General features: G+C 41.2%; 1 protein-coding gene and 1 long non-coding RNA gene across 2 annotated transcripts; one reads left to right on the top strand and one right to left on the bottom strand.

The window, feature by feature from the left end:
* Positions 1-3,260: 3,260 nt before the first annotated feature.
* dusp19a (dual specificity phosphatase 19a) lies at positions 3,261-7,816 on the top strand. Its single transcript, XM_018697304.1, has 4 exons — positions 3,261-3,548; positions 4,234-4,280; positions 4,748-4,900; positions 7,610-7,816. Exons 1-4 carry the CDS (start codon positions 3,326-3,328, stop codon positions 7,814-7,816), a joined length of 630 nt encoding a protein of 209 aa, XP_018552820.1. The 5' UTR covers positions 3,261-3,325.
* A 684-nt stretch (positions 7,817-8,500) lies between these two features.
* On the bottom strand, positions 8,501-11,494 carry LOC108897601 (uncharacterized). Its single transcript, XR_001963322.1, has 2 exons — positions 10,414-11,494; positions 8,501-10,145 (listed from the first exon to the last, which is right to left on the bottom strand). It is a non-coding gene; the product is annotated as an uncharacterized LOC108897601 (long non-coding RNA).
* Between the last annotated feature and the right edge of the window lie 1,352 nt (positions 11,495-12,846).

Here is a 12,846-nt window from a genome sequence, read left to right as displayed (position 1 = left end):
CTGTCCTTGACAGAATAAAATAAAGTGAACCAGTGAATTAAGTGCCTGAGCAGGTGTTAACCAATCAGTGAGCTGACTGACGGTGATGTAAGTGTTTCGCTGGTTCACTGGCAGATGTTGACCTTTGACCCCAGCAGGCCTGTTGCATTAACAGCTCTGTTATTGGTCCATTAAAGCTGAATATGATGCTGCAAACTGCAACTGTGTGTGTGAGTGTGTGTGATAGCAGTAATGGTTGTCAGATGTTGGAGGAGCTTCCCATGTTAGAGTTGAGTTACAGCCAACACACACACACACACACACACACACACACACAGTCTCTCTGGGTTTTCTGACTCATGGATCAACATGCAGAAAACTGAGTCAGCACTTTCTCTTCCATCCTTCCTTCACTCCTTCCCTTCTTCCCTTCTCTCCCCCTGTCTTTTTTTGTTCTCTCTGTTCTCATGATTTCATCTCTGCAAGTGTATTGGTGTTTCTGACGTAAAAGCCTCTCGCATTTGGCAGAAAAGTCTTATCTCTCTCACACACACACACACACACACACACACTCCAGTGCAACTAAACACCATATTCTCTCCTTGTCTCCTCTCCTCTCCACCTTTTCTCCTTGCTTCCTCATCTCTCCTGTTTTCTCCTTATTTCTTTTCATGACCTCTCCTTGTTTTCTCTCCTCTCCTGTTCTTCCTGCCTCATTCCCTTATCTCCTTTCCTCTCCTCTTTTCTCCTTGTGTCCTCTCCTCTAAGACCCATTTAAGCTCCCTCGCCTTTCTTCTTCACTTTCTTCTTTTTGTTCATCTGTGTTTTTGTTTGTGAATCAATTTGAAACACTTTTTTAAAGGTGCTTTACAAATACATCGTTACTTTCTTATCTTTACTCATCTTTTCTTCTTTTCCCACCTCTTCTCCTTCATTTCTGTCCCTCCTTCTCTTCTTCTCACCCTGTTTCCTCACCTCACCTTTTTTCTCTTTCTTTCCTCTCCTCTTTCTGAGAAGGAAAACAAACCTCTGTAGAAACCTGACCTCTCTCTCTCTCTCTCTCTCTGTGTGTGTGTGTGTGTGTGTGTTGAATGTGGGGAATGAAAAGGTCCGATTTCAGCCAGAGAGAAAACAGTTTCTTTCTCTCTCTCTGTATGTGGAAATATTCTTGGAAACTGCCAGAATCTTTTCCAACATAAATAAGACTGCAGCTGTCCACACACACACACACACACACCACACACACACACACACACACACACCACACACACAGTATTGCAAAGGACTGAAAGTAATCTTTGGCAATTACTGATTTTGCTACAGAGCCTCACAGTGGAGCTTAAACTGTAGTTTGTCTTGAGTGCGGTGCCTGAGGAAAGGTCACAGGAGCAGTGTACTTCTCTAACACTGTCGGATTCGAGATGAGCAGTTTCCAAAAAAGGATAAAAATCGATGCAGCAGGAAAAGGGATCGTCTTGTTCACCTGTTATTTGCAAATAGGAATTCAGCACCAGTGTATTTATGACGTGCTAACAGTGTTTAAAGACTACCTAAACCAACATTTCATAGAAAATGTACTGAGTTAAGACTGGGATATGCCTGATACAGACTAGTTTTTCTGACATGTTGTGCGAGCATGTCAGAAGGTAGAAGTGTTTCAGAATGGACGCACTTTAAGGTGAAAAGCTGGTCGTTGTAGAGAACGGCTAAACACAGTACAAAGCTAATGGCAAACATTTTCAGACATCAAAGATAATATCTGGTGTTGCACTTCACAATAAAAGTCATAATAGTTTTGTAAAGAATAAAGTGTGCAACAGTGCAACAAAAAATGAACTTCATTTTTATTATTATTATAATTATAAGAGAGAGTGAGAGATTTATTAAATTAATGCTATTATTATTCAAGTTTTTCTAAAGGTTAGTAAATATATTTTATCTGCCTCACCTGCTCCTTTCTCTACTGAATTTATGTCTTCACCAGCTCATAACAACAGGGATGTGGCTCCATCTAGTGGACCTGACAGGGAACAACATCCACCACCAATAATCCAGTTCATAATTTATCCTTTTCCTCACTAATACACTGATGTCAGTATTATTATTATCTCTAGCACTCTATAATAAAGCCAAGTATTTATTGTATTTTTGTTAGCAGGCCTGTTGGTCCAGCACTGCAGCAGCTCAGGTAAACTGGAGTAAACAGCTACAGAAGGTTTCTATTTCCATCAACATAATAAAGTCACGTAATAATATAACATAACTAATGTTTAATGAAGAGCCCTGTGAATATTTTTAATTCTTTTCTTTACATGGGAAGAAGAAGGTACTGGCAACAAAACATAATTTGTTATATATGTCAAAGAGCTGTAATCGAATGGACTTCAGCATATGTCAGTGTTATAGAGCACTACAGTGAATGACAGACAGACGACAGGTGTCGTGTTACACAGCAGCAGTTCAGTCTCACCTCCAGCAGAGTCAGTCCACTTCACAGTTCACCCACTCGTCTACAGGACTACAGGCAGAACAGGATTTCTTCTGGACCTGGTTTAGTCAGCAGTAGGAGTTGAACCTCCAGGCTTTAAACCTGGACCGGACTGGACTGTACCACAGTGTGTTTTTCTCTGGAACAGAAGATGATGGGGAGAGGAGTGTATTTCTTTTCTGGAAACTGAACTGGATCTCCACGCTGCTCTGGTTTCTGGTGTTTAAACTGGACTATCTGTCGTCAGCTGAACCAGAGCTGCTCTGATCCAAGCCGGACCAAAGCTGACCATCTGAAGAAACAGGTTTTTATCACTTATATTTTACGTGCATAAACGTATTCTGTGCTTACTGTGTCGTTCATATTTTGACCTGCTGTTTTAATATATAATTGAATATGAATCTGTCTTGTATCTCTGCACTGAGAGCTCCTAGAAACCAAAGTCAAATCCCTTGTGTACATAAAAACACTTGGTCCATAAAGCTGATTCACAAAAAACCATGAACCTCTCTGCAATCTAATGTAACCACTTTTTCCTGAAGTGACTCCTCTGTCAAGATGAAAATGTTCAGTTTGGTTCAGTTTGGCACCAAAGGATTAAGATTTTTAGCCACGTTAACGTTGTGTTAATGTTTTTGTTCATGACCAAATACCTGCAAAATGAATGACCTTCCCTTCATACTTCTAATCATCCTTCTAATCTAAGATGGTGAACATGGTAATCATCACTCACACAGCTGCTGGCATGGCTGTGAACTGCCTTGTTCTTCATCTGTTATTTTCTGGACACCTCATACTGTAGTGTTGCTTACCCATCAACATATTTGTCTTTCAGGTTCCCTCCAGCCTGGTCTGGTCATGCAGTCCCTGACCGAGGAGATCCAGAGTTTCTCTCGGACTCGGCTGAGGAAGCAGTGCACTCGTGTGACATCACTGAGCGGCCGCCGCATCATCGAGACCTGGAAGGGTTCAACGATCACTGTGGTTGAAGACCCCGCCCCCCCAGAGAAGACGCTGGGATATGTCCCCGACACCTCCTGGGACCTGCAAGTTGGCATCGTCAAGCCCTACCTCCTGCTGGGTCAGTGAACGTCACCTGAACAACTGGAAGTGACTTTAACACTGGTCAATATTAGTTTACAGTGAAAACAAACAGTCTTGAAACAGACTGTAAACTCTGCAGAGATCTATAGGAGACAGATCGTCTGCAGCAACTCACTGCACTATGTTTCATAGTTACTGTTTCCTCCACTCACACCTGATGATGTGAGGTGTCAGCTCACTACAACTGATCATCAAGACGAGAAAAAAACCCTAATTTGTGTTCCCATCTTAAAGGTTCTATATGTAAATGATTTCTGTGTAATTAATTTACACACCAGGCACACTGCTCATGACCCACCTGGCAGCAGCTCTCACTGATGGGTGTATGGGTCAGCCTCCGCCCTCCGCCCTCCGCCCTGTCCTGGAAGTCACTCTCAGTCCACCAACACAGATAACCGCTCAGCTCAGTGTAGAGGGTAACATGAGCCCAGACGTGGGGGAGGACGGAGGGGGAGATGTGACCCATCAGGTGGTTCACAGGTGGAACACACAGTAAATGACCCTGTGACCTGCAGTAGAGGCTGCACAGCGACACAGAGGGGTTACCCTCAGGGTCAACATCCTGGACAGTGTGTCATACCAACGCAGCTACTGAACCAACTAACTAATTATGTGTGTGTGTGTGTGTGTGTGTGTGTGTGTGTGTGTGTGTGTGTGTGTAGGTTCTCAAGATGCTGCACATGACTTTGGCACTCTGAGAAAACACAAGGTGAGTTTTTTTTCCACACACCGATGAGCCATTTCTGTGGTTTCTGCAGAGCACCACAAACTGTAAGTATTTATTACGTGATAATTATGTGTTCATTCATGGATGTGAATTTGAATATTTTAATTCCAGTTGACAACAGGACAGTTAAAACAGAGTGCATGCAAGTGTATATGTATGTAAACCTAACTAGCTAACTCACTGTCTCCACAGAAACATTACACCTCTTGTTTACATCAGCTAAAGAGTGATAGGAAACCTGGCGTCAAAAACACAAAGCACACTGACTCTGTAGCTCTTGAAACACAGACTCAGTATTTCAGTGTGTTCAGGGAAAACTGAGCTTTTATTAAACAATGACTCAGGCCTTTACTGCCTGGATGTTGCTGTCAGGTGATTCCTGTATGGCTGTACTCTACTGTGGGATTATCAAGATGAAGTCTCTTCCTCCTCCTCCTCTTCACCCTCAGGTGTCTCACATCCTGAACGTGGCCTTCGGTGTGGAGAACGTGTTCCCTGACCTGTTCATCTATAAGACTGTCAGTATCCTGGATCATCCTGATGCTGATCTGCTGCTTCACATCCAGGACTGCTGTGACTTCATCCAGCAGGCTCGCAGTGAGGTAACACATCACTATCATCACCACAGACCATATTCATCTACTTATTCTATTAAGCTATTTATCATTTACTCTATAAAAGCTGAGTATGTGTTCGATCTGCTCCTTCAGTCAGTTCACAGATGATTTGTTTTCACACAGCCAATCAAATGTCGTTTTAAACCATATGTGCATTAAGCTGTAAAGTCAGTGAGCACCATGTCTTGTGTGCACCTCAGCCTGTCGAATGAGCCACTACACCAACATTCAGCAGGGAAAAGTGCACTTCAGTTAGCCGCCAGGACGGCTAATTAGCTGCTCAGCCGCAGATGAATGCAAATGTCACTCAGGTCTGTTTAGATGCTGCTGTGCTCCTTCACCATTCAGTACCGCTAATGACACACCTTTACAGGTGTTCAGAGGGAGAGGAGCATCTCTACTCTACTGCTGTCAGATCTACACTGACACATACTGCCTCCAGGAAACAGCCAGATGCTTCACTCTAAAAAACTTTCACCTTCTCAGATTTCATGTTAACAAACTCCCTGCCAGCCACAAAATGGAAACATCACAACGTCCAACAGTGTTTTTCTGGAGTAATTAAGTAGGACACTGCTGAATCCATTCAGTACTACAGACCTGTACAAAGCTGGGTACTTGACTTGACCTGGCTGCTGCTCTGGTATAGACTCCCTGCCCTCGACACTTCCTGTACACGCCAAACTTCAGCCTGTACACCTACGACTGAGTCACAGCAGACTCAGTGCTTGTTAGCCTGTGGATTTTACTCCTTAGTCCTGCTGACTCACTGCTGCAGTCTGGATAAGTTACACAACCTTTAGTGCCTGTTAGTGTTCATAATTATAAATAATGAAGCATATTGCTTTACTCTCACTTGGCACCCACATATCATGTTAGCGGGCCCTGCACTCTGTGGCCTGAGAGGTGCACAACATCCAACACTCCAGACCCGGTATATACTGAGGTGAAGTAACACTTGAACCTCATTAAGTATTGTTAATTGCTGCTATCACAAACAAACAGGAAGTGTGGTGTTAAAGCCACCGGAAACTAAACAAATGATGAAGGAGAGCGCTGCTCAGGTGAAGCTGGAGGAAACAAGAGACGATCCCATACTGCCAACGGATTATGGGCAGAGGGACACACACGTAAGAGGGGAGAGTTAACATGTGACAAAGTTTTCGACATCTCCTCTCCTTGTTTCCTCCCCTCCTCTCCTCTCCTCTTCCTCTGTTTTAAATAATAGATGTGTAGTTTTGTTCATGTTTTATTAAACTGCACACAGATCAGATCTCAGTGTCATACAAGCTTTTAGCAGTGAAGCCTGCGACTCACCTTAACATGACACCCCACACACACACACACACACACACACACACACACACACACACACACACACACACACACACAGAGCAAGTCATTAGGCAGTCATTACGGGTGTATGATTACAGGAAGTGTGTGTGTGTTCATTATGATATAGTTCTATGTGTGTATGTGGAAATTCCAGCCCTGATAATCAAACTGATGCTTTTACTTTGAAATGCAGGGTCAGATTACCCAGCAGGCCATCTGGCTGGTAATGACTATCAGTTATTGATGCTGTCATGGCAACAGGAGCAACAACCAACTCAGCATCATATGGCTGGGTTCATGGCTGCAGTATAAATATATAATGTTTCCAGGTTTATATCTTACCTTTAAAAAAATCTGTTTTTTGTGAATCATGTCTTGCTTGTATTTTCAGGTATTTTTTTGTAAGTTCTTCGTAAAGGCCAAACCTTTCTGTTTTTAATGCAAATGTTTGGGCCAATGTCATGTGATTTTCAAATTCATCTGCACCTTGTTTTTAGGCCTTCTCAAATTTTTTTTTAAATCCAAGTTTAACACAATTTTCAGGGTTTTTTTAACCTTCATGTTCAGATTTGTTCACATATAAGTGTAGCTATACCTGAATCTTTTCCCAATCTGTCTCAGTGGAAAACCTGAGACATTTTGGGGAAAAGCTCTTGTTCTCTGTTCCCGCTCAGAGTCAGATGAGAAGGCTGATATGTTCAGTTCAGACTGCAGTGAACGCAGCCCTGCTGTGCTGTTCAGCCTGATAACTGGGACACAGCCTGTGGTGTAAACCTTCCATGTGAAGGAAAATAGAGGCTGTAATGGAGAAGCTAATGAGGATCCAAAGACACTAACAAACAAGCCATCTATTAACTAATTAGCACATCAGTGGAAGAACTTGCTCTGTTGTTAAACTTGGCTTGATGGGACAAGTATGTTGTTGGTGACTCTAGTGTTCAGACAGCATCACTGCATTTCATGTTTGTATCCCAACAGCTTCATATCACTTCTCACTGTCTCCTAAAGGCACAGTGACACACTGTTTAAGTTAGGTGTACCTCAGGAAAATCATTCTGAATTTTTCTAAAAATGCACAAAGAATAGAAAGTGATGCCCAGAAGACGATCATAGATGTTTTATTAAGGAGCATGTCATATCAGAGGTTGGTAGACCAAACAGAGCTAAAAGAAAATGAATATCAGTCTAACACTGGCTATATTAACAGCTGTTTGCTAACACAGCTGCCAGGACAGCTTTATAAGTTGATGATATGCTAGGACTTTTTTAACTTCTTCTGCCCCCAAGTGTCCAATACAGAAAATAAGATCAAGTAAAACAATCATGCATCTTTAGAATTTACATCTGTTTCTTCCCCAGAAAGGTGTTGTGTTGGTGCACTGCAACGCCGGCGTGTCCCGGGCACCGGCTGTGGTAACTGGTTACCTGATGTCATGTGATGGTCAGTCCTTCAATGATGCACTCTCACTGGTCAAATCAGCTCGGCCCGCCTCCTACCCCAACCCCGGGTTCCTGGAGCAACTGAAGGGCTGCAAAACGCTGATGATGAACGGATCCAAACACTAAAAGAGCAAAGGAAAACAAATAATCATGAGTTTGATTTAAATGAGAAAGTTTTGGCACCTTTTCCAAGAACAAAAAAAAAAAAAAAAAAAAAACATTTTAGTGAACAAATTTTGAGGGTTTTTTTTTTTTATAGTGTAGGACTGAGAGGGAAGGGTCTGGCTCTGTTCTGGATTAATAATCTGTTATGTGAGAATGTGAGGTTGATGACAACACAAGCTAGAAAAGGAATGTTTAATGTGTCCAGATTTTGAGACTAAATGACATTATTGACTCCAAATGTTCTTGTTTGTGTGTTATTGTTGAGTCTTTGTGTTTTGGTGCTGTCGTTCTCACAGTCATCTCTGTCTTTTATTAAATTACATTCATATCTGTTGGGGAAATGAACCCTCTACATTTAGACCCATCCTCATGCTCCTGTTTCGGAGCAGTGGGAAGCCACAAGCTCCTGAATGTTATTTCCAAACAGAAAAATCAATAAAAATCTCAATGAAGCAAAAATGTTTGCTGAAACTTTTCACTCTTATTACTTTGAGTATGAAACAGTCTTTAAAAACACAGACTCTTAATTATCCATATTCCTCATTGTGGAAGTCTGGAGCGATAGCAAGCGGCAACAGGCCAGGGAGCGCTGTGTTAGCAAGATACATATACTGTGGACTGATAGAGAGGAGGCCACACCTCACCTTTCACAGGCCACAGCTCCTTTATTACTGAGCACAATTTCATTCACTTCATCACATCATCTCCCAGTCCTAAATAAGTGCTAATATTATTAAAAGCTAAATATGCCACACATTAAATCAATAAAGCTATAACCAAAACTACATATAGTTACATAAAACATTCTCTCCAAAAGAAAACAAGACGGCATGAATTCAAAACACTTTAGCATACATTCAACATAAACAAAAACTGGTTTACTCAAATTACAGATTCTAAACTAATACTAATAAAAATAATCACACTAATAATCCAGAGGAACTCATTCAGTTGCACTAATTTCTACTGACTCTAATACAATAACACATACCATCCTGCTAGCAAAAAAAAAAAAAGAGCAGAAAGAATTTTCTGACTGTGTCTTTGTTCATTTTCAGTTAGTAAACACAGCAGAGCTGAGAGAGCAACAACACAGACCAAAGTGAAAGATACAACCTGTTTGATTAAGACCAGGCACAACAGGCTCCGGTCAAGTTTGATATATTTAGCTTCTATAACATGTCGTCTTTCAGATTAGTGGAAAGAAAACATCCAACACACACATTCAGGTGTTTATTTAACCACAGTTTGTCTGTTTGAATCTGTAGGCTTCAATTACAACTCAAATCTTTAAAGGACGTTTTGTCAAAATGAGTTTTTCTCACACTCCTCCTCCTCAGTAAAACTTAGATTCAGCTAACTCTCCAGTTGTGTTAAACCAGGGGTCAGCAACCTTTTTGACTCAGAGCTACTTCAAGGATAGCGAGTAGTAAGAAGGGCTACCAGTTTGATATAAACTTCTGGAAGAACTTAAAGTTGCATGGTTTACCTTTAATGATGATATTATCATCATTATTATTAATAATAAATATTCATATACTGAATGTGAAGACACTGTCAGATCACGTTAATACAACGGGAGGAAACACAGAAACATTTCAACATGCAACACTTTTTTAATTTCCATTCATTTCAATGCATTTCGTTTCATTTTCAAATGATCAGTTTTGTAACATTTTTTTTAGGAAATCATCATGTCTCATTTGTACTAACCACTACCTCTGTAACAGTTTTTAACAATTCATGAACTATGACCGATGTTTGTACAGACTGTCAGTTGTGTAAGATGAAAAATTTTAAATAAATCCCATCACATTTCATACTCATCAACACATCTGTTACACTTCATGAACAAATTTGTCACATTTTTTTTTAAAACAATATTTGAGTTTAGTTTTGCCGTGGTGTTTCGCTGAAAACATGTTATCTCTTTCTTTGTCTGTAAATGTCTGTTAGTCTGTCTGTTAGTGGGAAGCCTGGCACTGCATGCGGTTCACCAGTGTACTGTAATCTGGGATATAACCTGACACTGCAACTCTGAGTGAGTCTTGCAGATGTTCATCAGTAAGGTGCATTCTGTGCTTGTTTTTGATGAAGTTCATGTCAGGAAAGGCTGATTCACAGAGATAGGTTGAACCTAAAAGGCAGGCAACCTTCATAGCTGCTGTGCATACACCTTTGTACTTTTCTGTGTCCACAAGGCACCGGTAGTCTGGTGCACCCTGGTGGGCTTTGAGGTGGAGGTCATTTTGCAACGTTACAATTTCAATCTCCACCTGTCCAGCAGTGCCTGCATGAAAGGATTGGAAATGAATGACACGCATGGCTTACGTTGATCAAAGTCACAAAACCTGTTCTCAAACTCTTGCTCAGTCTGTTTATGACTTGAGAGTACTTTTCTGCAACTTTGTCTAAAGCCGCAGATACAGAAACATTGTCTTTCAGCACAGACTGCACAGGAGGAAAGTGCAGCACTTTTTTCTCTGTAAATGCAGAGAAAATGTTCATCTTAGCTTTAAATGCATTTACAGCACTTATCATGTCAGCAGCAGTCTTACCTTTGTCTTGCAGCTCACAGTTCAAATGGTTCAGTTGTGTGTAGTGGTAGTGCGCTGCCAGGTGTGTAGTTAGCATGGTAGCTTTTGTGACACGTACTGAAGTGTCTCTCCACATTGTGCCACAGTCGCCCCGCTAATGAGACACACACAGTTTTCTTTAACAGTCGTAAAAAAACTGTTCCTCCCAATCATTGTGAAAATGATAAGTGTTCTTTCTTTTTCTGCCATGTTTTCAGGGGTAGAAAATTCACCCAGCTCCCCGTGCTAGCTGCGCCCGCTAGCTTATCTCAGCAGAGTGAGAGGTTTGTCATGCGCACAACATTGAACTTTGACCCAGGCAAGGTCAGAGTTCATGTAGTTTTTATTTTTTTATTTTCAGTATTGTCATTTTCAAATCTACATCTATGCAAGAATAAAAAAGAACAGCAACGCAATTAAATACATTTTATACGGAGCTCCTTGGCGATTAGTGCTATTTTTAGAACATGCCCTGCGGGCGAGTCATGTGGTCCCTGGGCGACCTGGTGCCCGCAGGCACAGTGTTACTGTGTCACATACGTGTTACTCCTGAAGTAACATTTCTGACACGTCTCGTGTCTCTGTGTTTTTCCCTCATTAGCACGCGACTGGTTTTGTTGTTGTTTTGTTGTGTTTTTAGACACAGGCTGAAAAACTACAAACTTCACAGTAAACTGAGACTTCAGCTCCTCAGTGCAGAGTGGAAACTAACAGAGCTGGATCATCACCTTTTTACTGGAGAATCAATCAAAGTTCACTCATAGAAATGCTAGTTTGAACCATTTTTGTTGTTGTGGTCGTTGCCTTTTCCAAAATTGCTCCCAGTATTTTCCAGATTCAGTGTTATTGTAGCTGTTGAGTTGTTGGTTGACTTTAGATAAAGGAGCAGAACTCAAAGCTGAACACAGTTTATCTGAAGAAAAGGAATTTCACCTGATCACAGCCTGAAATATTTTGTTTCTGAGTTTGGTCCAAATAAATTTGCTCTTTGCATCAAGAGAAAAACATGAGTGGCTCTTAGTTCATTAGTGTTGGCTGTTTTGTAACTTGGTCAATGTTTCACTTGGTGTCCGTTTTTGTCTTCCCTTTTAATGGGGAGGCCACAAAGCCTTCTGGGAAATGTAGGAAATGACTTGACTGATGGAGATCATTTTTTCTATCTTTATTTATTCATAAAAACCATCAGTCAGCAGCAGTGTATGGGAAGACATCACCAAATATATACCAAATATGGCACATTTTCATCTGATATTACAAAGATAAAGTACCTCGCAATTCATAGTACTCCATTATACTGCTGTAAAAACTGTTACATTTATATTTAAAACACACAAAATGACTGTAAATTAAACTGGGATTTGCTACCTTCTGCAACATCTTTATTTTTCCCTAAGTTTTATTCTGTGCATGGGGAATAACTGTTGAGGCATATTCCAGCATTTGTTAAAGTAACAGAAGAGGCGGCCAAGTTTGCTTGAAATACAGCAGTGACCCATGTTGTGATGCTGCCTGTTTTTATTGTCCTTTTATTGTTGGCAGACAGACTGTTTTGAAAAAGTGAACTCAGTATGGAGAAATGTGGGTTACCTGTTGTAAAAACCTGTACTGCTTTCAAAGATCAAAAATGACCAACAAATTATGTAAAATGACGGCAACAAAATTTATTTGGATTAAAGATTAATAGCACTTATCTCAGGGATCCTAAAGTACCCACCATGAGCAGGCTCTTGGCGACAGTAGAAAGATAAGAGAACATAGCAATTTATTGCAATTGAGTTTTATTTGTTTGATGAGGAAATTATCGAAGGCGTGGTGGTCCATGTGCATAACGCCATGCAAAATACCCAAGGATGCCCCACCTCTCTTCCTGTAGAATGTGTGCTGAATACTGGTAAAGCACCTCATACCAACCATAAGAGAGGGAGGATCTTAGAGCACGGTGGATGTGATACAAAGCTCTTGCTTCACCTGCCAAAGCAGCTTCTTGGGCCCTGGGACTGACAGCTACAATTCCAACGCTGACTCCTACAACAGCAGCACCTGCTGCAGCTGCCACATAAATTCTGTTTAATTGTCCATGATTTGGAGCAGCTGGGGGGTTGACTGGTCTCACTTCATTTATTTGTGCAGCCTCTGGTTCACCTGCTGGTTCTTCCAGAGGTCTTTGTTGAACATTCTCCTCTCTTTGTTCCTCAGCTGCTATATTTGTAGCTATGGAGGCTCTCCGCACAGCTGTGATGACCAAATGACCAGCACACCAACCCAGAAGAAAGACTGCAGGTTCATCTGCTGGTTCATTTAGACGTTCATCTGGTTCATTTAGACGTTCAACAAGTTCATTTAGACGTTCATCTGATTCATTTAGACGTTCAACAAGTTCATTTAGACGTTCATCTGGTTCATTTAGACGTTCAA

The sequence above is a fragment of the Lates calcarifer genome, linkage group LG1 (genome assembly GCF_001640805.2).
Source record: "Lates calcarifer isolate ASB-BC8 linkage group LG1, TLL_Latcal_v3, whole genome shotgun sequence".
Lineage (NCBI taxonomy): Eukaryota > Metazoa > Chordata > Actinopteri > Centropomidae > Lates > Lates calcarifer.
This window is presented reverse-complemented; position numbering and strand designations above follow the sequence as displayed.

Coding starts and splice junctions, on each gene's coding strand:
- dusp19a (XM_018697304.1), top strand. CDS start 3,326: ATGCAGTCCCTGACCGAGGAGATCCAGAGTTTCTCTCGGACTCGGCTG. Junction 3,549..4,233: donor CAAGCCCTACCTCCTGCTGG/GTCAGTGAACGT, acceptor GTGTGTGTGTAG/GTTCTCAAGATGCTGCACAT. Junction 4,901..7,609: donor TCCAGCAGGCTCGCAGTGAG/GTAACACATCAC, acceptor TTTCTTCCCCAG/AAAGGTGTTGTGTTGGTGCA.